This window comes from Amia ocellicauda, chromosome 5, assembly GCF_036373705.1.
Source record: "Amia ocellicauda isolate fAmiCal2 chromosome 5, fAmiCal2.hap1, whole genome shotgun sequence".
NCBI lineage: Eukaryota > Metazoa > Chordata > Actinopteri > Amiiformes > Amiidae > Amia > Amia ocellicauda.
Genome location: NC_089854.1, coordinates 50083933 through 50110759, shown reverse-complemented (window position 1 = coordinate 50110759; position 26827 = coordinate 50083933). Strand labels below are relative to the sequence as shown.

At 39.2% G+C, this 26827-nt stretch overlaps 1 protein-coding gene across 9 annotated transcripts in view; it reads right to left on the bottom strand.

The window, feature by feature from the left end:
* The window catches only part of plekha5 (pleckstrin homology domain containing, family A member 5), a 238727-nt gene that overhangs the window by 23704 nt on the left and 188196 nt on the right, over positions 1-26827 (bottom strand). For 6 of the 9 annotated variants that reach the window (XM_066705579.1, XM_066705577.1, XM_066705578.1 and 3 more), the window contains 7 exons: positions 20604-21090; positions 19886-19969; positions 16021-16140; positions 14674-14727; positions 4288-4350; positions 869-949; positions 509-658 (listed from right to left, as the gene is read on the bottom strand). In XM_066705579.1, coding sequence (XP_066561676.1) covers positions 509-658; positions 869-949; positions 4288-4350; positions 14674-14727; positions 16021-16140; positions 19886-19969; positions 20604-21090 — 1039 coding nt within the window. The remainder of the gene's footprint in view (positions 1-508; positions 659-868; positions 950-4287; positions 4351-14673; positions 14728-16020; positions 16141-19885; positions 19970-20603; positions 21091-26827) is intronic. The other 3 variants (XM_066705580.1, XM_066705584.1, XM_066705586.1) reach the window with 1 other exon arrangement.

The window sequence follows — 26827 nt, the reverse complement described above, 5'->3', positions numbered from 1 at the left end:
ATATATATATATATATATATATATATATATATACACATATACATATATAATGTATGCATGTGTGTGTGTGTGTGTGTATATATCTCTCTCCATCAAGTCGTATATTTTTGTACACATTTTGCGCTGAAATTTGAATATGGGGCCCATGGTCTCTTTGCAACCTCACTGGCACACAACTTGGAAATAATACCAAACTGGTTTAATTAGCAAATTTGCAAATACGACTTGCAAAAACACAGAACAATTAAGTAAGTAAAAGCTGAGCGGAGACCAGATTCAGAATGTTATGCCACAACCCCAGGACCACAGCTGTGGCCCTCCACTGCACTTACATAGTTTTCATTTATTTATTATTTTAGCACCTAGAAACCTAGAAAGTAAATATCAATAAAATATAATATACATCTTTAGAACAAATAAAGATTAAAATGAACTGAGAGCAAGAACAAAATATGACGATGGTTAGTGCTAGAACACGTGCGGTTATCCCTCCCAGGGCTTAACTCACTGCGTTAGCGCGAGACAGTTCTCGACAGGTGCTCAACAGGCCATTCTGCAGCACGTCTCTCTGCTGCACCACACTCTGGATGGCAGCAGGATCGTCTGCGCTCATCTCAATTTCCTGACTGACAGCCAGCAGCGCCTGCTCCAGTGTGTGCTGTAGCACAGGTGGACAACAAAGAGATTTTTTGGGGGGACAGATACATTAAACATTTTAATTTATTGTGCAGTTTACCACCCATTTGCTTCCCCAAAAATATGAAAAACAAATAACTGCACTTGTGCAATCAAGAAAAAATAAAATGCATTCTTGTAAATGGATTACTGCCTTGGCCAAAGGAATAAATAATGTGAGTTACACTCATACCTTTTCTCTGTGAAGTTGCTGCAGCTTTTCTTCCTGGGTACGCACCACTTTGTCTTGTTCACATAGTCTGCTAAGTTTAGTCTGGGAATAATAAAAACATATACATGTATTACTCACGGATGCTGTGGTTATAAAAGGGTTTTCATTCTGAATATTGGCCCCAAACATTAATGACTCCCAGTAGTTTTTTTAATTTTTTCACACCTCCACAGAACAACTGTATAACACTGATTTTCATTGCAAATGGAATTAACCATACATGACCTGCATGACTGATTTTAAAGTATCAAGATGAATTAAAGGTCAACATTTACTTTTGGTAATTAATGGGTTATAGAATTCATTACCACGACTGATATAGATTACAATTAATTCCCTGCAATACTTATGAAACATGAAATGTACCCGTTTGTATAGCAGTCTAAAAAGTAGACAAAGCTTAATGTTAAATGCAGAATGTGTTTGGATACCTATTAATTCAGCACATTTTGGTAATGTATAATGAAGTTTCAATTTAAGCAGGATAGCGGAAAATTGCTAGTTTTATGCTTATTAGCAAGGATTTGCTGTTTGCAGAAGGTATTACATCTTCCTTCAGACATGAAAATAAAATAAAATAAAAAATGTGTCTACTCTTTCTCCTCTTGTAGGTATAATTGTCAAGATCAAACAAATTTTAACTGTACACTTTGTTTGCAGGAATGCTAAATTATTAACCATTTGTGTTTTAAGCAGTTACTTGCACAACTTAAATACAGCACACTGCGTACTTGAATGAGAGTTATCTCTGTTTGTTACTGTGTTTAGCGAACCAATTTATTTTTGCAGATACTAAATCCACTGGGTTCAATGATTACTGTCAATATGCCAAATGGGGGGGAAAAAATATCGCTCAGCTTTAAGAATGCATTGAATTCCCAAGCATAGTGCCTTCCCCTTTACACAGATTCAAAGCATCAGAATGGAAATGGAGGAAAAAGTAATAGTAATACTTTAGAAATTAATTAGTGTTTGGTTGATCAGTGGGGAGAAATAAATAACTTCAGGAGAGACGAAAAACAGCCAAAAAACAGCCACATTATTACTGAAATTGTTGTTGAATTGCTGCAGAATAGCAAAAACAAAATCAGTCTATAAAACTGATATAAAATCCTAAAAATCTCCTATTCTCACTTGGCAGAAGTATTAACATTGATATTATTTATCTTGAAACACAAAACTGAAGTTCTGATTTTAGGTTCCTCCATGTCCTCCTTACCTGGTCTGGTAGCTCAGTCAAATGTACAAGATCATGTGAGGAGTCTTGGAGTGATTTTAGACTCCTCGCTACTTTTCTATAACAGATCAGCGCTGTTGTTAAAGGTAGTTTTTTTCACTTGAGATCTATTGCAAAAATGTAACATTTTCTTTCTTATAAAGACTTGGAAATTGTGATCCACTCACTTATTACATCAAGGTTAGACTATTGCAATTCAATTGGTCTGCCCCAAACTGCGTTATCCTGCCTACAGCTAGTTCAAAATGCAACAGGTAGGCTTTTAATAGTGTCAAGAAAGAGGGATCACATTTCCCCTGTTTTAGCATCTCTACACTGGCTTCCGGTGAAATTTAGGGTTGATTTTAAAATTTTTATTTATGTCTACAAGGCATTATCTGGTCTTGCACCCCAATACATCAGTGATCTTCTACACCCTTATTCCCCTGTCAGAGTGCTTAGGACTTCTGATCAACTTTTACTAAGGGTCTTTCATTGTCGCTATAGATCTAAGGGCGACCGTGCCTTTTCTGTGATTAGTCCTAATCTCTGGAACAGTCTCCCTTTCCATGTGAGGTCAGCTTCATCATTAGCCATTTTTAAATCTTCTTTAAAAACGTATTTTTACTCTGTAGCTTTTGAATAGATTATTGAATATTTCGAAAGGGATACATTTTATGATGCTGTATTCCAAATGTTTTGCATTTAATTTTAAATTATTTTGTTTCTACACTCACCTAAAGGATTATTAGGAACACCATACTAATACTGTGTTTGACCCCCTTTCGCCTTCAGAACTGCCTTAATTCTACGTGGCATTGATTCAACAAGGTGCTGAAAGCATTCTTTAGAAATGTTGGCCCATATTGATAGGATAGCATCTTGCAGTTGATGGAGATTTGTGGGATGCACATCCAGGGCACGAAGCTCCCGTTCCACCACATCCCAAAGATGCTCTATTGGGTTGAGATTTGGTGACTGTGGGGGCCAGTTTAGTACAGTGAACTCATTGTCATGTTCAAGAAACCAATTTGAAATGATTGGACCTTTGTGACATGGTGCATTATCCTGCTGGAAGTAGCCATCAGAGGATGGGTACATGGTGGTCCTAAAGGGATGGACATGGTCAGAAACAATGCTCAGGTAGGCCGTGGCATTTAAACGATGCCCAATTGGCACTAAGGGGCCTAAAGTGTGCCAAGAAAACATCCCCCACACCATTACACCACCACCACCAGCCTGCACAGTGGTAACAAGGCATGATGGATCCATGTTCTCATTCTGTTTACGCCAAATTCTGACTCTACCATCTGAATGTCTCAACAGAAATCGAGACTCATCAGACCAGGAAACATTTTTCCAGTCTTCAACTGTCCAATTTTGGTGAGCTTGTGCAAATTGTAGCCTCTTTTTCCTATTTGTAGTGGAGATGAGTGGTACACGGTGGGGTCTTCTGCTGTTGTAGCCCATCCGCCTCAAGGTTGTACGTGTTGTGGCTTCACAAATGCTTTGCTGCATACCTCGGTTGTAACGAGTGGTTATTTCAGTCAAAGTTCCTCTTCTATCAGCTTGAATCAGTCGGCCCATTGTCCTCTGACCTCTAGCATCAACAAGGCATTTTCGCCCACAGGACTGCCGCATACTGGATGTTTTTCCCTTTTCACACCATTCTTTGTAAACCCTAGAAATGGTTGTGCGTGAAAATCCCAGTAACTGAGCAGATTGTGAAATACTCAGACCGGCCCGTCTGGCACCAACAACCATGCCACGCTCAAAATTGCTTAAATCACCTTTCTTTCCCATTCAGACATTCAGTTTGGAGTTCAGGAGATTGTCTTGACCAGGACCACACCCCTAAATGCATTGAAGCAACTGCCATGTGATTGGTTGGTTAGATAATTGCATTAATGAGAAATTGAACAGGTGTTCCTAATAATCCTTTAGGTGAGTGTATATTAATCTTATTTTGTTTGTTTGATCTGTAAATCACTTTTTGCTCAACTGTTGTTGTTTTTAAATGTGCTCTATAAATAAAGGTTGACTTGACTTGAAAACATAGCCTATACACATGGACAGCTTTTGCCATTGAGATCTACTAATATGTTATACCAGTGGAGTTGCAGAATTTTTTCCACCCAGCTTTAAAGGATCCGAATTTACTTACATCAATGTCAAGTTCCTCTGGCCTGTAGATATAGGCTGTATCCCGATACTCATCTTGGGACATCTATAAAAATGAGCAACAACCGTTTGAAAAAGCATCACACAAGTCCTATAACCTGCACACTCACTTCAAAATGTAAGACCACAACTCCACCACACAATGAAATATAATCTTCAGTGGTATCTTACCAGTACAAAAAAATATATTTTTCAAACACTGAGCACCCTGGGTCACATATTCAAAGACGGTCTAAATATTTTGCAATAGAAATCTGGTCTTGAGGTCCACAGCTAAACCCTTATTCAGTTTTAAATGTTTATATGTTTTTTTCCATGTAATATTTTTTCCCCCAAGACAACAGATTAGGGCAATATTCCCTGTGACTGTTGCCTCAAAACTCGGAAAAGATTGTAAAGATCTTAAGATTTGCTCCGTCTTATTCACAATGGGGAACCTGAAGACAATAATCCACCTTCACTACTTCCTGTCCTAGTTTTATCCCTGTATGAGATAAAGCATTCTCTCCCCCACATAACCACCCTCTCTCCAACTACAAAAAGTACAGCTTTTAGAAGAAAAATATTTAAAAATAGAAGAAAAAGATATCCTGTATCAGCAATGCAGCATACCATCATTATCAAGAACAATTATTGATTATTCATCTATATATATATATTCATCTATATATATATATATATATATATATATATATATATATATATATATATATATATATTGATGAATGTTAAAGCTTTAGAAACGGTTGTAATATATATATATATATATATATATATATTACAACCGTTTCTAAAGCTTTAACATTCATCGTCCACCATGCATTTTTATTATTTGTATTGCTCACATTGCCGTTTCTATATTACAATTGCAGAGATCCACAGAGCCACGACCCTTCATCATGACATCTGTGAGGACAAGAAAATGCCAACCCCTCCTTTGTTTTGCTCTGTTGAAGAGCACAGCTGGCAGCCCTTCAGACATATTGGATTTTATCTGCACCAGTTCAGCTACTGTCATGTGCTACAGCACCATAAGTGCCACCATGTCATGAAGCCCTAGTCACCACAAAAAACACTTTTGCTATACAGAGCTAAATTACAACTTTGGAGCTATAATGTTTCCTCAAATGTGTTATCCAAGTGCTTTTATTTGGGGATCATATAACAAACAAACACACAAAAACTAAATCTACAAGAAGAACAAAACGTACAAACTTGTTTTGCACAATGTAGGCTTAACAGATGTAGCTGGTAATTATGTTCAGAGTGTGAACATTGTGCATTAGCATTTTGCCTGTAGGGAAGCCTACATATGATGATCTGTTGAGAAAAACCCAAGCATGACAATCTCCTGTGACAGTAATTCTGTACTTAGTGGTGTTGTAATAACCCTAAAACAAAGCAAGAAACTCCTTCAAACTAATTATCTCTTAAAGACTAAAAACAGCATTAAAGGTTAATGCATGCTCATAAAGAAAGTTATTTGTTTAATCTTCAAATACAGCTACACATTAAATTTGAAATGATGACAATTAACGTGTATAAAAAACAAACAAAAAAAAACAATTATATATATATATATATATATATATATACACACACACAGTGAGGGAAAAAAGTATTTGATCCCCTGCTGATTTTGTACGGTTTCCCACTGACAAAGAAATGATCAGTCTATAATTTTAATGGTAGGTGTATTTTAACAGTGAGAGACAGAATAACAAAAAAAAAAATCCAGAAAAAAACGCATTTCAAAAAAGTTATAAATTGATTTGCATGTTAATGAGGGAAATAAGTATTTGATCCCCTATCAATCAGCAAGATTTCTGGCTCCCAGGTGTCTTTTATACAGGTAATGAGCTGAGATTAGGAATTAGGAGCACTCCCTTTAAGAGAGTGCTCCTAATTCCTAATCTCAGCTCGTTACCTGTATAGAAGACACCTGTCCACAGAAGCAATCAATCAATCAGATTCCAAACTCTCCACCATGGCCAAGACCAAAGAGCTGAAAGGACTGAAATCCTGCAGCGCCCGTAAGGCCCCCCTGCTCAAGAAAGCACATGTACAGGCCCGTCTGAAGTTTGCCAACATCTGAATGATTCAGAGGAGAACTGGGTGAAAGTGTTGTGGTCAGATGAGACCAAAATCATGCTCTTTGGCATCAACTCAACTCGCCATGTTTGGAGGAGGAGGAATGACTCCAAGAACACCATCCCCACCATCAAACATGGAGGTGGAAACATTATGCTTTGGGGGTGTTTTCTGCTAAGGGGACAGGACAACTGCACCACATCAAAGGGACGATGGACGGGGCCATGTACCGTCAAATGTTGGGTGAGAACCTCCTTCCCTCAGCCAGGGCATTGAAAATGGGTCGTGGATGGGTATTCCAGCATGTCAATGACCCAAAACACACATCCAAGGCAACAAAGGAGTGGCTCAAGAAGAAGCACATTAAGGTCCTGGAGTGGCCTAGCCAGTCTCCAGACCATAATCCCATAGAAAATCTGTGGAGGGAGCTGAAGGTTCGAGTTGCCAAACGTCAGCCTCGAAACCTTAATGACTTGGAGAGGATCTGCAAAGAGGAGTGGGACAAAATCCCTCCTGAGATGTGTGCAAACCTGGTGGCCAACTACAAGAAACGTCTGACCTCTGTGATTGCCAACAAGGGTTTTGCCACCAAGTACTAAGTCGAAGGGGTCAAATACTTATTTCCCTCATTAACATGCAAATCAATTTATAACTTTTTTGAAATGAGTTTTTCTGGATTTTTTTGTTGTTATTCTGTCTCTCACTGTTAAAATACACCTACCATTAAAATTATAGACTGATCATTTCTTTGTCAGTGGGCAAACGTACCAAATCAGCAGGGGATCAAATACTTTTTCCCCTCACTGTATATAATATCCCTTTTAGAATATCATTCAAGCTCTTTGTGTAAAAGCATTTTGGATTGAAGGTGCAGAATATCAGGTTCTACTTTGTGAAGACGAGCCACAGAATCTGTTGAGCAAAAATCGAATTCTCAAGACAGTTCCACCTTTTACATGTTCCAAAAAACATTATTCAGACCAAAAGGATAGCATTTGCACACTGACTGAGAGGTCATATTTCATACTAAAAATGGTCAACATAGTCCTTTCCCAAAGTAAAAGGTACATAAAAAAAACAAAATGTCCAAAACATATATACATATATATATGAAGTATATTTATAAATATATATTTAAATCTGTTTGACAAGCATCATATTTGAGACATTCCACAAAGAGCATGCAAAACACACTGGTGAGGATTTCAGTTGCAGGGTTGGTGTTATAAAAATAAACATGAAAATTTTAGACATGTCTCTGGTTTAAACATGTGTAAATGGAATGTGGCGCTGTGCTGATGTATGAACAAGCAGCAGCACTTTTACATCCAAGGTATACAAAAGTGGCAAAGAAGTGACATACAGCTGGGACCTTTTGTCTGCCATAAACACAACATAATGCACACACGGCACTGTGAGCCATGTGGATCTTTACTTACCTCTGCACCTCACTACGTTGATGCATTCTGTGTTTTGTGCATCTGAACTTTTAATCTGCTTGTACAATGAAGAAACAGGTGATGTATAAAGTTTATACTGAGTTGCCAACTGTGTTTAATGTTTGACTGGGGGAACTGGCTTTTTTGGATTAAAAACAAAAAATAAAATGTTGGATTTTTGCCTGGCATATAAGTGACAGATCTGTAACAAGAATCAGGGCAGATTCTTAATACAACATTATGCCACATGAGAAGAAAAAATAAAAAACCAACCCCCCCCCCCCCCCAAAAAAAAAAAAGAAAAACTCCCCTTGTTGGACAGTCCATAGGAGATGTTAACCTCTTGAAATATATAAATTGCTGGCTGGAGAATACTCAGTTTGACCCCAAATATCTTTTAACACAATCAATTCTTGCATTGGTGTAGTTGTCTTTAAAAGACTGGTGCACAGGTATCCTTACAAAAGCTGCCCTTGAAAATGTACTTTTTAGTTTTTTAATGTTTTTATAGTGTTAAAATGCAAAATGCTGCTGCAGCTGGTGCTATTTATCAGTATGATCGCAGTTTTACTCCCAATTAAGCTGTATGGACAACGTACTCGCCTTAAAAAATAAAGATATAGCTGAACCGCTTCACTGTACTTTCAGAACATTTCTATAAATCATACCGATGTAAATGTCATGTGCAGGTTATGCACGTTAAAATATAATCCCAAAAGAGACTTCTATTGCTTCAACTGCACTGTAATGCAAGTTTCAAAAAGCAGGTTATTCATCAAATGAAGGAGGGAAAGTAATCAATGGCAGAAGACTAACTAGAAGTCTAGGTCCTGACTTCCCTCAATCATGATTGTCCAAAAGTCTGGAGGAGTCTGTCACTTTCTTCAGGAATCTGGTTTTCACTTTTACACGAATTGAACCTTTTCACAGGGAAAAGTCTCAATGCTGATTATGTGTTGACAGAAAAAACACTTGCTGTCAGATCATTTTTCACATCTGTGCATTTTGAGTGCTTTTATTGTTTATGCTTGGCATGATTGTTTTTGTGCAGCACTTTATTTTGTTTATTAGTATTATAAACATGACCCACTTCAGTTCAATTGTGCTTCTATGAAGTGAGATAGAGATGGCAAACAAGGAACAGCAGGCCCTTCACTGCCCCAAAACAAACAAAATCGGAGCTGCAGATTCCCATACAACTGAAAGTGAATCTTTTGAATCAAGGTAAAGGGGAGCTGCAGTAGTGCCTAGAACATAGAAATTGTCTAGGTATTCTTTTTCCACTTTTTAATTGACCAAAACAAATTATTTTTTCCATATTGGCGTTTTGCATTCTTGCACACCTTGTCTTAAAAAAAAAAAAAAAAAAAAAACACAGCAAAGGGATTACGCTCAGCTGACATGAGTATTTCACTTTGTAGAACACTTAGAAAAGAACACTCCTGCTAAGATTTAAAACCAATGCTTTTTAATGTTTATGCTGCCAGTTAGCTTCCTCAGTCAGAAACCCGCTCTCATTTCCATGATAGGCTTATTTGTGCAAGATTGCTAATAATGAGCTATCTTTACACCAGAAGCTTCTCTTGGGAACGCATAATTGATTTAGGGTCTGGAAAGAATTTAAGTAGAAGAAAATATCAAAACCAAAACAAAAAGTGTACTCTCTCTTTCTATAGTTTCATTATGTAATGCAATAGGACGAAACTGCATGTGTGATGTATGGATGTGCTTTTTAGTTCTAAAAAGTTATTGGGGAATTGGGAAGTACAGCAATGTCTTTGGCCTGGGCATTTAAGAGAGGTAGTGTTATAACCGTCTACAACATTAGACATAAGGAGAAAAAGGAAAACAAAAAAAAGAGAATCCAAGACTTCAGCTTCCATAAACTGGATCTAATACCCTCTTCAACTTCCTTCACCAGAATTGCTTTTTGAATTAGTCATGAAATAAGAAAGAAACCCAGCACACAGTAAAGGATGTACAAAACCCATCAACTACGGTTCACTGTGAAAGGGAGGGAGGTTAGCTCCACAAAGAAGCAAACATTATAAGCCATGCCACATCTGGTCCACTTTCTATTGAAAGCAATGAATGAGATGTGCTTTGGTACAAACAAGGGAAGATCAAATGTCATGAGGACAGTAGGAGGAAAACGTTGTCAAAACATAATTAAAAAAAAAGGACTTTTGGATTGATGATTTCAAAAGGAAAGGAAAATAAAAAAAAAATTGCAAAGCCATTCATTTTTCCAAGACCTTACTTGCTGGTACAGTTGAGGCCTGGGCGCGGAGTTCTCAATCATAGTGTGAACCATGATGATTAAAGGTTCATTCTCTTTCATCTATTGTAAATCAGGAGGAGCACACAGTAATTGTCAGTTTACAGCACAAGTTAGATTGTAAAGACAACACTGCAAACGCATGTTCTCTGAATCTGGTATAAAAGAATCTGCAGGAGAACAACCTGAATTTGAACACTTTCAATTCTATTTTTCCCCCTCCTGAGTATATGTGAACAGCCTAAGGGCAACAATGTACTTTTTCAGCTACCTAATAAGAAAATAATTAAACAGTCTCCTCAGTACTTCTCACAGAAAGTATAGTCACTTTCTAATATTAATTAAATGAGTAATTTCATTTCTGTTAATTTACGTTAAAATGTCACACACTGATTTCCCTGCATCGTGAATGATTTAAGCATTCCCGTTTACTTATTCTGGATAAGGACTGCATGCCAGAACAATGAAACTAACTGTTAATAAAATACATAAAATAAAATGGCTGTTTAAACCAGTTTATCATCACAATGGAGTGGCCATTAAACTCCTTAAACATGAAGAAAACACCCAATGAAAATCCTACACACAAGAGTTCAGGGAACTCCCCAGCCCCAGCCCCCGACCCAGATTGTGTTTATTAGTGTTTAACAGGGAAAACCCTACTATATATATACACTCACCTAAAGGATTATTAGGAACACCATACTAATACTGTGTTTGACCCCCTTTCGCCTTCAGAACTGCCTTAATTCTACGTGGCATTGATTCAACAAGGTGCTGAAAGCATTCTTTAGAAATGTTGGCCCATATTGATAGGATAGCATCTTGCAGTTGATGGAGATTTGTGGGATGCACATCCAGGGCACGAAGCTCCCGTTCCACCGCATCCCAAAAATGCTCTATTGGGTTGAGATCTGGTGACTGTGGGGGGCAGTTTAGTACAGTGAACTCATTGTCATGTTCAAGAAACCAATTTGAAATGATTCGACCTTTGTGACATGGTGCATTATCCTGCTGGAAGTAGCCATCAGAGGATGGGTACATGGTGGTCATAAAGGGATGGACATGGTCAGAAACAATGCTCAGGTAGGCCGTGGCATTTAAACGATGCCCAATTGGCACTAAGGGGCCTAAAGTGTGCCAAGAAAACATCCCCCACACCATTACACCACCACCACCAGCCTGCACAGTGGTAACAAGGCATGATGGATCCATGTTCTCATTCTGTTTACGCCAAATTCTGACTCTACCATCTGAATGTCTCAACAGAAATTGAGACTCATCAGACCAGGCAACATTTTTCCAGTCTTCAACTGTCCAATTTTGGTGAGCTTGTGCAAATTGTAGCCTCTTTTTCCTATTTGTAGTGGAGATGAGTGGTACCCGGTGGGGTCTTCTGCTGTTGTAGCCCATCCGCCTCAACGTTGTACCTGTTGTGGCTTCACAAATGCTTTGCTGCATAGCTCGGTTGTAACGAGTGGTTATTTCAGTCAAAGTTGCTCTTCTATCAGCTTGAATCAGTCGGCCCATTCTCCTCTGACCTCTAGCATCAACAAGGCATTTTCGCCCACAGGACTGCCGCATACTGGATGTTTTTCCCTTTTCACACCATTCTTTGTAAACCCTAGAAATGGTTGTGCGTGAAAATCCCAGTAACTGAGCAGATTGTGAAATACTCAGACCGGCCCGTCTGGCACCAACAACCATGCCACGCTCAAAATTGCTTAAATCACCTTTCTTTCCCATTCAGACATTCAGTTTGGAGTTCAGGAGATTGTCTTGACCAGGACCACACCCCTAAATGCATTGAAGCAACTGTCATGTGATTGGTTGGTTAGATAATTGCATTAATGAGAAATTGAACAGGTGTTCCTAATAATCCTTTAGGTGAGTGTATATATATATATATATATATATATATATATATATATATATACACACACACACACAGTGGGGGGAAAAAGTATTTGATCCCCTGCTGATTTTGTACGTTTGCCCACTGACAAAGAAATGATCAGTCTATAATAATTTTAATGGTAGGTGTATTTTAACAGTGAGAGACAGAATAACAACAAAAAAATCCAGAAAAACGCATTTCAAAAAAGTTATAAATTGATTTGCATGTTAAATGAGGGAAATAAGTATTTGACCCCTTCGACTTAGTACTTGGTAGCAAAACCCTTGTTGGCAATCACAGAGGTCAGACATTTCTTGTAGTTGGCCACCAGGTTTGCACACATCTCAGGAGGGATTTTGTCCCACTCCTCTTTGCAGATCCTCTCCAAGTCATTAAGGTTTCGAGGCTGACGTTTGGCAACTCGAACCTTCAGCTCCCTCCACAGATTTTCTATGGGATTAAGGTCTGGAGACTGGCTAGGCCACTCCAGGACCTTAATGTGCTTCTTCTTGAGCCACTCCTTTGTTGCCTTGGCTGTGTGTTTTGGGTCATTGTCATGCTGGAATACCTATCCACGACCCATTTTCAATGCCCTGGCTGAGGGAAGGAGGTTCTCACCCAAGATTTGACGGTACATGGCCCCGTCCATCGTCCCTTTGATGTGGTGCAGTTGTCCTGTCCCCTTAGCAGAAAAACACCCCCAAAGCATAATGTTTCCACCTCCATGTTTGATGGTGGGGATGGTGTTCTTGGGGTCATTCCTCCTCCTCCAAACACGGCGAGTTGAGTTGATGCCAAAGAGCTTGATTTTGGTCTCATCTAACCACAACACTTTCACCCAGTTCTCCTCTGAATCATTCAGATGTTGGAAAACTTCAGACGGGCCTGTACATGTGCTTTCTTGAGCAGGGGGGCCTTACGGGCGCTGCAGGATTTCAGTCCTTTCAGCTCTTTGGTCTTGGCCATGGTGGAGAATTTGGAATCTGATTGATTGATTGCTTCTGTGGACAGGTGTCTTCTATACAGGTAACGAGCTGAGATTAGGAATTAGGAGCACTCCCTTTAAGAGAGTGCCCCTAATCTCAACTCATTACCTGTATAAAAGACACCTGGGAGCCAGAAATCTTGCTGATTGATAGGGGATCAAATACTTATTTCCCTCATTAACATGCAAATCAATCTATAACTTTTTTTAAATGCGTTTTTTCTGGATTTTTTTGCTGTTATTCTGTCTCTCACTGTTAAAATATACCTACCATTAAAATTATAGACTGATCATTTCTTTGTCAGTGGGCAACCGTACAAAATCAGCAGGGGATCAAATACTTTATTCCCCTCACTATATATATCTATATAAAATCATACATTCATTAATTGGAGAAAATATCAATGTCTTTATTTATTTTTATTTATTCAAATCCTACACTGATTCACTATTCCTGAAGCAACCACAGGCTGCTCTGCAACAAAACTCATTTTAAGTAACCATCCGATTTCCACATTTGAAGTGTAAGATAATACTCCCCAACTTATTGTCTATGAAACAATGATAAGAGTCATAAGGACATATTCTGTGGAGATCACAGTCTTTCAGTCATCTGTTTAAAGTCTAAGACGTGTTATAAATCGCTAAGACTTGCCATGCAATGCACCTTATCTACAGAGAATCGACTGGCAAAGATTCTATGCTCCTATGGTTTTAATTATTTTGCAAAAGGAAAGCTGTAAAATGAATTCAATCCAGAAATGATGCAATGTCTAGCCTAAGATTTTTTTTTTTATTTTTTTTTTACACAACTTTTCTTTGTTAAATATTTATATCCGAACCAAACGCTGCATTGATTCTTGTAATGTATTTTCCTCATTTACCAAGAACTTTAGACACAAGTTATTTTTGAAGCAGAGGACCAAACTCAAGGAATATTGATGTAGGATTGTGTACAATATGGCGTTTCAGAAAACAGCAATATAATTCCAATAAAATAAATACACAAAAATAAAAATAGGGAATGAAAGGATTATACAGCAATAGAACAGAAAACATGAATTGTATAGATTTAATTTAAAATGAAATAAGACTTGAATTATAATTCAATGTATATAAAAAAAGTGAATTAATTATGTTAAAGGTTTATATTAGTGTGACAGCAGTCATAGAAGAAAACATAAAACTTAGGTTTTGCTTTTTGCAAACTATTATCAGGGGGTTAGTTAGCATTACACATGCGCCTCATTAATTAATTAGTAGGGGTTCTTGACCTTGGGGACCCCTTTTCATGCTGCCCCAGTCATTAAGGATGACCTCAATTTAATCAAAGTAACCTGAAATATATAATTATTTAAAAAAGCATGCTATAATTATGAAAACTAAGGTCACAATTGCATGTCAAAAGATAAGCTTTATTTTATTATTTTTTGCCCCCCCCGAGAAGTTCTACTGTTTGAATAAACTATTATTGTGACAAAACAGTGAATGAAAACAACCTGGATACTTTTTCCTGTGGTGAAACAGGGTCCCCAGACCCACTGGTTGAGAACCACAGAATTAGAAAACCTTAATATGCTCTGTGGCTCACAATGCATTTCTGCACTGAGCACAGAGACAACCATACTGAACAACAATAATCACGACAAGCAGAGCAAAAGACTTTGAGTTTCCCCCACCTGGTTATCCAAGTACATGAGAGTCCTTTGGAGGTGGTGTGAGAGAATCTCATTCTAGCATCACCAGCAACAGGAGCATTAAAAGAGAAGCAATACAGATGAGCCAGGGTAGAAGGAAGAGTAAGAAGGAAATAAAAAGGGAGAGAGAGAGAGAGAGACAGAGAGGCAGTCTAGATACTATGCAGGAAAATCTGTTGGCTAATTACAAACTACTGAGCTCCAAATTGCTACATCTAGCCTAGTTGTCAGAGTTAATGCCAAACATGAAACGCTACCATGCAATTCACTGGGCATCAATCCTGAGTCTAATTTTAAACAATTACTTAAAAAGGACAACTGTTTTTTTAATTTTTTGTTATCAGAGTGGAAAAAAACATGGTGAAATGTTTGAAAAAGAAAAAAATACAAAAAACGAAAAATAAAATTTCAACTACAGTTTCTTCCATGCACAGTGCAATCCTGTACATCCATTAGTGAAAACAACCACATGCATTATTACGGTTAACCCTTATGTTGAATTGTTATAATAAGTGCATTTTGAAAGGCTTTCACAACACCTTCCTAAATTTGGACACACTGAACAGCAAAAGAACTGTGTTCTGAAGGTGGAGAAAAAAAAAAACAAATAAATTGAATTTGCAAATTTAAGCAGTGTTGGGAAAGGACATGCACAGCAGTTGGAATACTTTAAGTAGATTAAAGACAGAATCTTGTGTTAACAAATGATTCAGATTTTTTAAGCTTCTAAACTCTTTAGCAGCTCCTTTGTTAAGCGCAAGCATAAAAAAAGCTCCTACAACATACTGAATTTATTGTATTATAAAAAGGCGGCAGCTGATGTGATTCTTGAACGAAATCTTTGAAAATGATCAGAACATTATATATTTTAATCTTTAGATTCTAAATAGTGTGGGTGGGGGGGTAAGGGGAAAAAAAATAGATTAATATTTTTTGTTTTGCTCTAGTTTACCGAGCTCTTTTGGTGTAATTATAATAACAAGGTAAATCTTTTTTTTAAATTACCTATAATCTTTTTTTTTTTTTTTTAATGCAATTCAAATTTCTCTACAAGGGTTAACAGTAATTAGTTAATTATAAAACAAACCAACAACAAAATGCAAGGATTTGCTCCACCCGTCAAAAGAGGAAGAGGGGAAGAGTGGGGAAAAAAAAAATGGAACAGAAAATAAAACGGGATTTGTTCATCCAACAGTGGAAATGGAGTGGCGGGTTAAGCTCATCACTGCAAACTCATCTCTCCGTGTGGCTCTGGTGCAAAAATCCCATTTAATGAATGACTGAGAGATAATGGACACTGCACACAACACACACCAACTATTGGCTGACCTTTGGGTTGGTGGCATCAAGATTTAGTTGCATAAGCTGTGCTAAAGTGTGCTCCCGGATGCTATTCAGCTCCGCCTGCTGCCGTCGGAGTTTGATGAGCAACAGGGTAAGCTCCTCAGGCTGCAGGGCGCACATGACAGCCGGAGAGGACAAGAGATTAGGCTGACAGGGGCGGACAGGGTTGCAGCCTCCCACCACACTGACCCCACAGCTCTGAAGCCCTGAAACTCCTAGTGGGATTCGTCCCCTTCGCTCTGAACAGCAAGTTTGACAGCCGTCACAAACCACAATCACAAACAGGATTTTTCGGCTTTAATTAAAACTGGGGAGGCGGGGGGGGGTTATTTAAAAAAAAAGGAGAAAGGGGTCAAATGCTGTTGAAAGTTTAGGGTTTACAACATATATGTGTAGACTCTCATACATTTAAAGCATCCCCACTTCGGCTTCCTTTCAAAGTCAAATAATATTGTAGCATCACCTCACTTCAAATGGGCAAATGAGGATGTTAATTGCCCAGCGACCTTGTCCTTGTCAATCGTGGGCTTGTGGCACATTCACAATTATGAGAAGCAATGAAGCAATTATCAAGAGATACCAAGATCCCTTGCATTTTGATTTGTGAACCAGGCAATGCTACCTGACACACCAACTGAGCAAGGACTCCTGACAGCTGGGCTCATGTTCTCATCGCTCACAGTGAAAGTCAAATGTGTACAGGACTAAGTTAGTGAAGCTCTACTGCAGGAGCTACAACTCCTACAATAATGAATTAATACACCATAAACAGAGATTGGTGGATGCCAGCTAAATTTTCTATGAATAAACGAGTCGGATCCTCTATTTGCACTGGATCTGACTCAGTAAATTAAATATGTATTTATATATTGTAAACAAGCCTGGACTAAAAAATAAGTAAATCAATAAGTCATGGGCATTCAAACAAATAATTCCCCTGTTCAAAATAAGCATTAAAAAAGGTCAACAATTATCTTTGAAAGTAGACAGATAAAAGAATGACAAATATGAATTGCCATCACCAAAAAAAAGGATAATTGCAATATATGGGGAAATGATTCTCTGCTCGCATTTTTTTTTTTTTTTTGTAAAAAACTATTTTCCTAAGGGTAAATAACATTACTTATATTGATTTAAGTACCACTTAATTTGAGGAGTATGACATCGCTGAAGCAGCAGCTGTATTTTAACACTTGGCAATAAGCGTTGACTATTCACCATCTCTAGGTAGGATGGTTTACACTAAGATAGCAAGGGGTGATTTGTGGTGCATTCCAAATACAACCCGGAAGTCTGCATTCAATAATGGTATACTCCAGCTTTGTAAGGAGAGATATACAGGCCGAAATAAAAAAAAGAGGGGGGAAGTACAAAAATGCACAGTTCAGCTTTTCAAGAAGAGTGAAGAATTTTAGTATTGAGAAACTGAATAGACCAGCAGAATGTAGATGTTATCTCCAAATGCCCTTTGGCAGATTTTAATACCACTGGCACTACAATTTTGTATCTGTTGTCTTCATGTGACTAAGGGGTGTGCTCTACAACAGTTACATTATACAAATGCATCTTAGATTTTGTTGTAATTATTATTTTTTTTAATTTGTCAACAAAGTGGTTGCTTGTTTTTCTTGTTTTCCTTTTTGTCAAAATTTTTATGGTACTTCTCCTTGGACAAAGAGTGGATAAAGACATTCCATATATAATATATACATTAGGTATCTCTAAGGCCCTGTGCACCTAGAACATACTTACTTACATACTTAAAGTATTCACCCCCTTGGCATTTTTCCTATTTTCTTGCCTTACACCCTGGAATTAAAATTGATTGTTTGGGGGTTTGGATCATTTAATTTAGACAACATGCCTACCAGTTTGAAGATGCAAAATATTTGTTATTGTGAAACAAACAAGAAATAAGACAAAAAAATGAAAACTTGAGCGTGCATATTCACCCCCCCAAAGTCAATACTGTGTAGAGCCACCTTTTACAGCAATTACAGCTGCAAGTCTCTTGGGGTACATCTCTATAATCTTGGCACATCAAGCCACTGGGATTTTTGCCCATTCTTCAAGGCAAAACTGCTCCAGCTCCTTCAAGTTGGATGGGTTCCACTGGTGTACAGCAATCTTTAAGTCAAACCACAGATTCTCAATTGGATTGAGGTCTGGGCTTTGACTAGGCCATTTCAAGACATTTCCCATTAAACCACTTGAGTGTTGCTTTAGCAGTATGCTTAGGGTCATTGTCCTGCTGGAAATCTCTAGAAGACTGAAACAGGTTTCCCTAAAAAATTTCCCTGTATCCATCATTCCTTCAATTCTGACCAGTTTCCCAGTCCCTGCTGATGAAAAACATCATGTTGTTCTCGGGTTGATGAGAGGAGTTGGGTTTGTGACGGACATAGCGTTTTCCATAAATAATCCCATATGTTTGGGGAGTCTCCCAAATGCCTTTTGGAAAACAGCAAACGTGTTTGCTTATTTTTTCTTTAAGCAATGGCTTTTTTCCAGTCACTCTTCCGTAAAGCCCAGCTCCGTGGAGTGTATGGCTTAAAGTGGTCCTATGGACAGATACTCCAATCTCCACTGTGGAGATTTGCAGCAACTTCAGGGTTATCTTTGGTCTCTTTGTTGCCTCTTTGATTAATGCCCTCCTTGCCTGGTCCGTGAGTTTTGGTGGGCGGCACTTTCTTGGCAGGTTTGTTGTGGTGCCATATTCTTACCATTTTTTAATAATGGATTTAATGGTGCTCCGTGGGATGTTCAAAGTTTCGGATATTTTTTTATAACCCACCCCTGATCTGTACTTCTCCACAACTTTGTCCTTGACCTGTCTGGAGAACTCCTTGGCCTTCATGCTGTCGCTTGCTTGGTGGTGCCCCTTGCTCGGTGGTGTTGCAGACTCGGTGGCCTTTCAGAGCAGGTGTATATATACTGAGATCATGTGACACTTAGATTGCACACAGGTGGACTTTATTTAACTAATTATGTGACTTCTGAAGGTAATTGATTGCATCATAGTAAAGGGGGTGAATACATATAGTGGAGCAGCACGCACCACTTTTCCGTTTATTATTTTTTATTTTTTTCAATTTTTTTTCAATTTGGACTATTTTGTGTATGTCCAATACATTAAATCAAAATCAAAATCCATTTAAATTACAGGTTGTAATGCAACAAAATAGGAAAAATGACAAGGGGGATGAATACTTTTGCAAAGCACTGTACAAAATTATGAAAAGTTTTAACATTCAAATAAGTGTTGAAATTGGCCATGAGCAGTAATAAAGTCTAGAACCAGTCTGATTAAATTTGGCAATTATCTGCCATGTAATGTTACGACGTGGAACTCCAATCTTATCCTCACTTTTGAGACACTAAATAATTTCAAGGATCAATCAAGGATGCTGTATATATCTCCATCAAAGCTGCACTGATCAGTAGACACCTAGGATCAGACTTCTGAGGGTCTGGAAGGGAGCAGCCAAGCCACTATTGTCAACAGTAATAATTAAAACATCAGGAGATGATTAAGCCATCTGCAATTCATTTCCCAAGGAGCTATAATGGCAGTGTCTGCTTACATTTTCCTCAGAGTGTTTCTAATTATTTACAACCACATGTATCATTAATTAGTTTAAAGGGAGGCAAATAATTAAGTTGTTCATCTTTGGTAGGCATTGCTACTGAAATGATATACACATATTGTATACATAAACACACAAACACTTTGTTCTTGCACAGTGTAATTCTCTGCATGACGAAAAGGAGAGACAGCCTATTTACCAAACCGTGCATTAAAGTACACAACAAAGACAGAACTGAAAATGAATGAAAATCTGCCACATACCGTTTTTCCTTGCAGGGCCTGTGGAGTAATTGTCTGCACAGGGATCCCTGTTGGCATTGACCTTCTGTCAGGCTGATAGGCATACTGCAAGAGTACAGCGATATGTCAGGCCACACTCTCACTGTTACACTGGACGACATGGTGGCCCTCACTTCACGCAGAATGTCAATTAATTATAAACAGACATTAGTCTAATATTTTTCTTTTCTTAACAGGCTTTGTCAAATGCTTTGAAATATGTACAATTAAATATAAACTGCAGAGTGCTGTTCCTTGGAAAAAGGGAAACGTAAATCATGTCAAAGTGTGAAGACTGGAGGGGTGGCAGGGGTGAATCTCCCACCAAACTATCCTGGAAGAAACAAGGCAGTAAACTGAACTGAAGAAGGTGTGGGTCTAATTGAAATGAAACCAGTAACTTTATTAACCTTAGGGCATCTCTCTAATTCATGACAAGAAGTGTGACATTCTCAGCTTCTAAACGAGCCCCTAGGCTGACGCATTTTCGTTCCGAGTGCGAAATACAAAACATCACATTTGTACCCTTGACCTGAACTGACCGCAGTAGCCATTACTTCCTTATTTTCAATACGACTACAAAATCCTGATTGGGAAAAATCAGAAATCATGGTCTGGCTATAGTAAATGTAGTAAACCAGAGATCTGCATGTATTAACCACTCATTAATAAATGAGTGTGCCTACGTGTTGGGGGCTACCTTGGTAAGCTGCGTGCGGTGGCGGCGGTCAATGGTGATGTCTCCCCTGAACACGGGCGAAGACACTTCAGACCGGGATCCCACATTGTAGGTGCGGAGCGGGGAGTAGCCCTGGTAGAGCGCCAGCGAGCCATGGGAGGGCGAGGGAGGGATGGAGTGGGGGACATGATCGGAGATGTTGATCATGGTCTTGGGACTGGGCAGTGTGCCGTAGCCACCACTGCCGATGGGGCCCTGCTTGGTGTAGACCTGTCGCTGCTGCCACTCGTACAGCTGCCACATCGTGTCGTCCCGCATCGAGCGCCGCTTGTCGTCGGGCGCCAGGGCTCCCAGGGAGCGGTCATACACCGAGGGTGAGATGCTGCAGATGCTGTCTGGCCTTGTCACGCTGTTCCGTGGCAGCGTCCGGTAGCCCTCTGGGTAGTGAGGGACCACCTGTGCCCGGTAACTCGGCATGTTTCTGGGCAGAGTTTGGTACGAGGTGATACTGAAACACAAACATGGAAACGAAGGGAAAATGTTTTAATAAAAATACGCTTAAATAAATAAATACATACATACACAGGAGGGCATTTATTCCAGGGGTTCCAAAATGACAGTCAGCATTTGGACCTCAAAGCAGACCACAGGCATGTCAGGCTAAAATATGGACTTCATTGTGATACAGTGTTAAAGTCAAAACACCAAGTTTCAAGTACACAAAGCTGCACGCAGTACAGATGGTAATACAAGCCTGTCTGTAAATGTCAGGAACACTAGTTGTTGGTCTTAATAATTCTTGCCTTCTGTATTTGTAGATTTACAGAGCTATTTATTTTACTATTATTAGTTATTAATTTACTGTCCAACAAGGAATAAACTTATTTTCACAGCACTTTAGTAACATTAAATTACTAACAGATGATGTATCAAACAGTAACATTTTTAGAGAATCCTGCATCAAGCTCTCTGGCTACAATTATAAGATTGCATTAAATTGAACAATTTGGCCGCTTTCAACAGCTCCATGAGCTGATCGGAGTTATTATTGCATAAATCCACTTAGAAACAGGTTTCCAAGGGGGTCTATAAGAGAAAACAACCGAGAGAACACTACATACATACAGAGGTTGAGTGTTTCAGACTGAGCCCTGCATGAAATACAGAATATAGGCTAAATAAAGCAGCTAGCAATTAAGTCCCTGAAAGCTACAACTGTTAGGCTTGGTTCAGCACACTCTCTGTGAGATGCATGATTGCTAGGCGTTAGTGTGAGGATGTGGGTGATATGGGAATCTGGAAGTTGTTCAGAATAGCAAATCTATCGAGGAAGCATTAAGAAAGAGGAATACATGTAGAAGAATACTTTGCATATATTCCTCCAAGTTCATTTGCTTCTTGGCCTAATTTAGAAGCGACCCATCCTGGCTTTTTTTTTGTTAAACGTTAAAGATTTCCAATAGCAGAAAACCCATTAGGTTCAATTACAAATATAGGGCACATTCTTCTTGGGCAACAAAGTGAGAGGAAAATCAACACAGGAGGTTAAGAAAGTCTAGTAATGGCAAAAAGATGCAATCAAGTGCAGATGCTCATCAAGTCACATCTTACACAGCATATGCAGCATGTAACTATTAAATGGACTCGTGTCCTGAAGCCCACTCCTTCCTAAGGCAAAATCAGGCCAGAGCTGCCATGTGGGCTGGACTCATCATCTAGTGGTTTATTTTAATGCACTGTATTAACAAAAATGAAAATAACATCAATCATGCTGCAGATCTTTTGTTTAAGGTACCATCTACAATAACATTTTGACTTTGCTTCAGCAGATGAGATGTGACATTGGCTTTTGCTTTGTGTAGACCACAGCCCCTAAAAATACATTTAATTTCCCTCCTACATGAGAGAACAATTCTCTCTCTTCTTGCAGTTTTCAGTCAACAGTTACTCTGCTGAAGTGCACTCAGTGAGTGGAGGAGATCGTAGTTATGATGTTCATACACAGTAATGACACAGGGCTTGTTCGAATTAGATTGGAGCAAATTCTTTGCAGCAAAAAACAAAACAAAAAATAGAATGCTTTGACAGTTTTATTGATTATAACAAAGCTGACTTTAATAGATATAATCCATACAAATAAAAAAAGACAATTTGGGTCAGGAAGACAGCTTAATTACTGTGCACAAATATAAATGGGTTACAGAACCGTGCTTTCGGTAATGACATTGCAGCGTGTGTGTTTTGCCCTGTTTGGAGCCAAGCCAATGACACAATCTCTTCCAAGAGACGGGGGGGGGGGCGGCGGCGCAAAAATCTTTCCAAGTAAAGCAAGAGCATTTTGAAATACAGTGGGAATATTTCAGAGGTGATCCTGTGCATTTACCTTCTTACCTTATTGTATTATCACTGCTTAATTAATACACTTTCTGTAAGCGCAACTGATATTAATGGATTTCATATATATATATATACACTCACCTAAAGGATTATTAGGAACACCTGTTCAATTTCACATTAATGCAATTATCTAACCAACCAATCACATGGCAGTTGCTTCAATGCATTTAGGGGTGTGGTCCTGGTCAAGACAATCTCCTGAACTCCAAACTGAATGTCTGAATGGGAAAGAAAGGTGATTTAAGCAATTTTGAGCGTGGCATGTTTGTTGGTGCCAGACGGGCCGGTCTGAGTATTTCACAATCTGCTCAGTTACTGGGATTTTCACGCACAACCATTTCTAGGGTTTACAAAGAATGGTGTGAAAAGGGAAAAACATCCAGTATGCGGCAGTCCTGTGGGCGAAAATGCCTTGTTGATGCTAGAGGTCAGAGGAGAATGGGCCGACAGATTCAAGCTGATAGAAGAGCAACTTTGACTGAAATAACCACTCGTTACAACTGAGGTATGCAGCAAAGCATTTGTGAAGCCACAACACGTACAACCTTGAGGCGGATGGGCTACAACAGCAGAAGACCCCACCGGGTACCACTCATCTCCACTACAAATAGGAAAAAGAGGCTACAATTTGCACAAGCTCACCAAAATTGGACAGTTGAAGACTGGAAAAATGTTGCCTGGTCTGATGAGTCTCGATTTCTGTTGAGACATTCAGATGGTAGAGTCAGAATTTGGCATAAAAAGAATGAGAACATGGATCCATCATGCCTTGTTACCACTGTGCAGGCTGGTGGTGGTGGTGTAATGGTGTGGGGGATGTTTTCTTGGCACACTTTAGGCCCCTCAGTGCCAACTGGGCATCGTTTAAATGCCACGGCCTACCTGAGCATTGTTTCTGACCATGTCCATCCCTTTATGACCACCATGTACCCATCCTCTGATGGCTACTTCCAGCAGGATAATGCACCATGTCACAAAGGTCCAATCATTTCAAATTGGTTTCTTGAACATGACAATGAGTTCACTGTACTAAACTGGCCCCCACAGTCACCAGATCTCAACCCAATAGAGCATCTCTGGGATGTGGTGGAACGGGAGCTTCGTGCCCTGGATGTGCATCCCACAAATCTCCATCAACTGCAAGATGCTATCCTATCAATATGGGCCAACATTTCTAAAGAATGCTTTCAGCACCTTGTTGAATCAATGCCACGTAGAATCAAGGCAGTTCTGAAGGCGAAAGGGGGTCAAACACAGTATTAGTATGGTGTTCCTAATAATCCTTTAGGTGAGTGTATATATATATATATATATATATATATACACACACACACACACAGTACTGTGCAAAAGTTTTAGGCAGGTAATAATTAAAACATACTTTAAAGTAAGAATGGTTTCAAAAATAGACATGTTAATAGATTATATTTATCAATTAACTAAATGCAAAGTGAGTGAACAGAAGAAAAATCTAAATCAAATCCATATTTGGTGTGACCACCCTTTGCCTTCAAAACAGCATCAATTCTTCTAGGTACACTTGCACAAAGTCAGGGATTTTTAGGCATATAGTCAGGTGTATGATTAAACAATTATACCAAACAGGTGCTAATGATCATCAATTCAATATGTAGGTTGAAACACAATCATTAACTGAAACAGAAACAGCTGTGTAGGAGGAATAAAACTGGGTGAGGAACAGCCAAACTCAGGTAACAAGGTGAGGATGCTGAAGACAGTTTACTGTCAAAAGTCATACACCATGGCAAGACTGAGCACAGCAACAAGAAACAAGGTAGTTCTACTGCATCAGCAAGGTCTCTCCCAGGCAGAAATGTCAAAGCAGACAGGGGTTTCCAGACGGTCTGTCCAAGCACAAAGAAACGGGAAAAGTTGAGGACCGTAGACACAGTGGTCTGTCAAGGAAACTTACTGCAGCAGATGAAAGACACATCATGCTTACTTCCCTTCGCAATCGGAAGATCTCCAGCAGTGCCATCAGCTCAGAATTGGCAGAAAACAGTGGGACCCTGGTATACCCATCTACTGTCCGGAGAAGTCTGGTCAGAAGTGGCCTTCATGGAAGACTTGCGGCCAAAAAGCCATACCTCCGACATGGCAACAAGGCCAAGCGAATTAACTATGCACAAAAACGCAGGAACTGGGGTGCAGAAAAATGGCAGCAGGTGCTCTGGACTGATGAGTCAAATTTTGAAATATTTGGCAGTCTGTTTGCCAAAGGGCTGGAGAGTGGTACACGAATGAGTGTCTGCAGGCAACAGTGAAGCATGGTGGAGGTTCCTTGCAAGTTTGGGGCTGCATTTCTGCAAATGGAGTTGGGGATTTGGTCAGAATTAATGGTCTCCTCAATGCTGAGAAATACAGGCAGATACTTATCCATCATGCAGTACCATCAGGAAGGCATCTGATTGGCCCCAAATTTATTCTGCGGCATGACAAATGACCCCAAAGATACAGAGAGAGTCATTAAGAACTATCTTCAGTGTAAAGAACAAGGAGTCCTGGAAGTGATGATATGGCCCCCACAGAGCCCTGATCCCAACATCATCGAGTCTGTCTGGGATTACATGAAGAGAGAGAAGCAACTGAGGCTGCCTATATCCACAGAAGAACTGTGGTTAGTTCTCCAAGATGTTTGGGCCAACCTACCTGCCCAGTTCCTTCAAAAACTGTGTGCAAGTGTACCTAGAAGAATTGATGCTGTTTTGAAGGAAAAGGGTGGTCACACCAAATATGGATTTGATATAGATTTTTCTTTGTTAACCTTTTGTTAATTGATAAATATAATCTATTAACATAGTCTTTTTGAAAGCATTCTTACTTTACAGCATTTATTCACACCTGCCTAAAACTTTTGAACAATACTATATATATATATATACACATATATATATATATATATATATAGTGAGGGAAAAAAGTATTTGATCCCCTGCTGATTTTGTACGTTTGCCCACTGACAAAGAAATGATCAGTCTATAATTTTAATGGTAGGTTTATTTTAACAGTGAGAGACAGAATAACAAAAAAAAATCCAGAAAAACGCATTTAAAAAAAGTTATAAATTGATTTGCAATGTTAATGAGGGAAATAAGTATGTGACCCCTTCAACTTAGTACTTGTTGACAAAACCCTTGTTGGCAATTACAGAGGTCAGATGTTTCTTGTAGTTGGCCACCAACTTTGCACACATCTCAGGAGGGATTTTGTCCCACTGCTCTTTGCAGATCCTCTCCAAGTCATTAAGGTTTCGAGGCTGACGTTTGGCAACTCGAACCTTCAGCTCCCTCCACAGATTTTCTATGGGATTAAGGTCTGGAGACTGGCTAGGCCACTCCTCCTCCTCCTCCAAACACGGCGAGTTGAGTTGATGCCAAAAAGCTCGATTTTGGTCTCATCTGACCACAACACTTTCACCCAGCTCTCTTCTGAATCATTCAGATGTTCATTGGCAAACTTCAGACAGGCCTGTACATGTGCTTTCTTGAGCAGGGGGACCTTGCGGGCGCTGCAGGATTTCAGTCCTTCACGGCGTAGTGTGTTACCAATTGTTTTCTTGGTGATTATGGTCCCAGCTGCCTTGAGATCATTAACAAGATCCTCCCGTGTAGTTCTGGGCTGATTCCTCACCGTTCTCATTATCATTGAAACTCCACAAGGTGAGATCTTGCATGGAGCCCCAGACCGAGGGAGACTGACAGTTATTTTGCGTTTCTTCCATTTGCGAATAATCGCACCAACTGTTGTCACCTTCTCACCAAGCTGCTTGGCGATGGGTCTTGTAGCCCATTCCAGCCTTGTGTAGGTCTACAATCTTGTCCCTGACA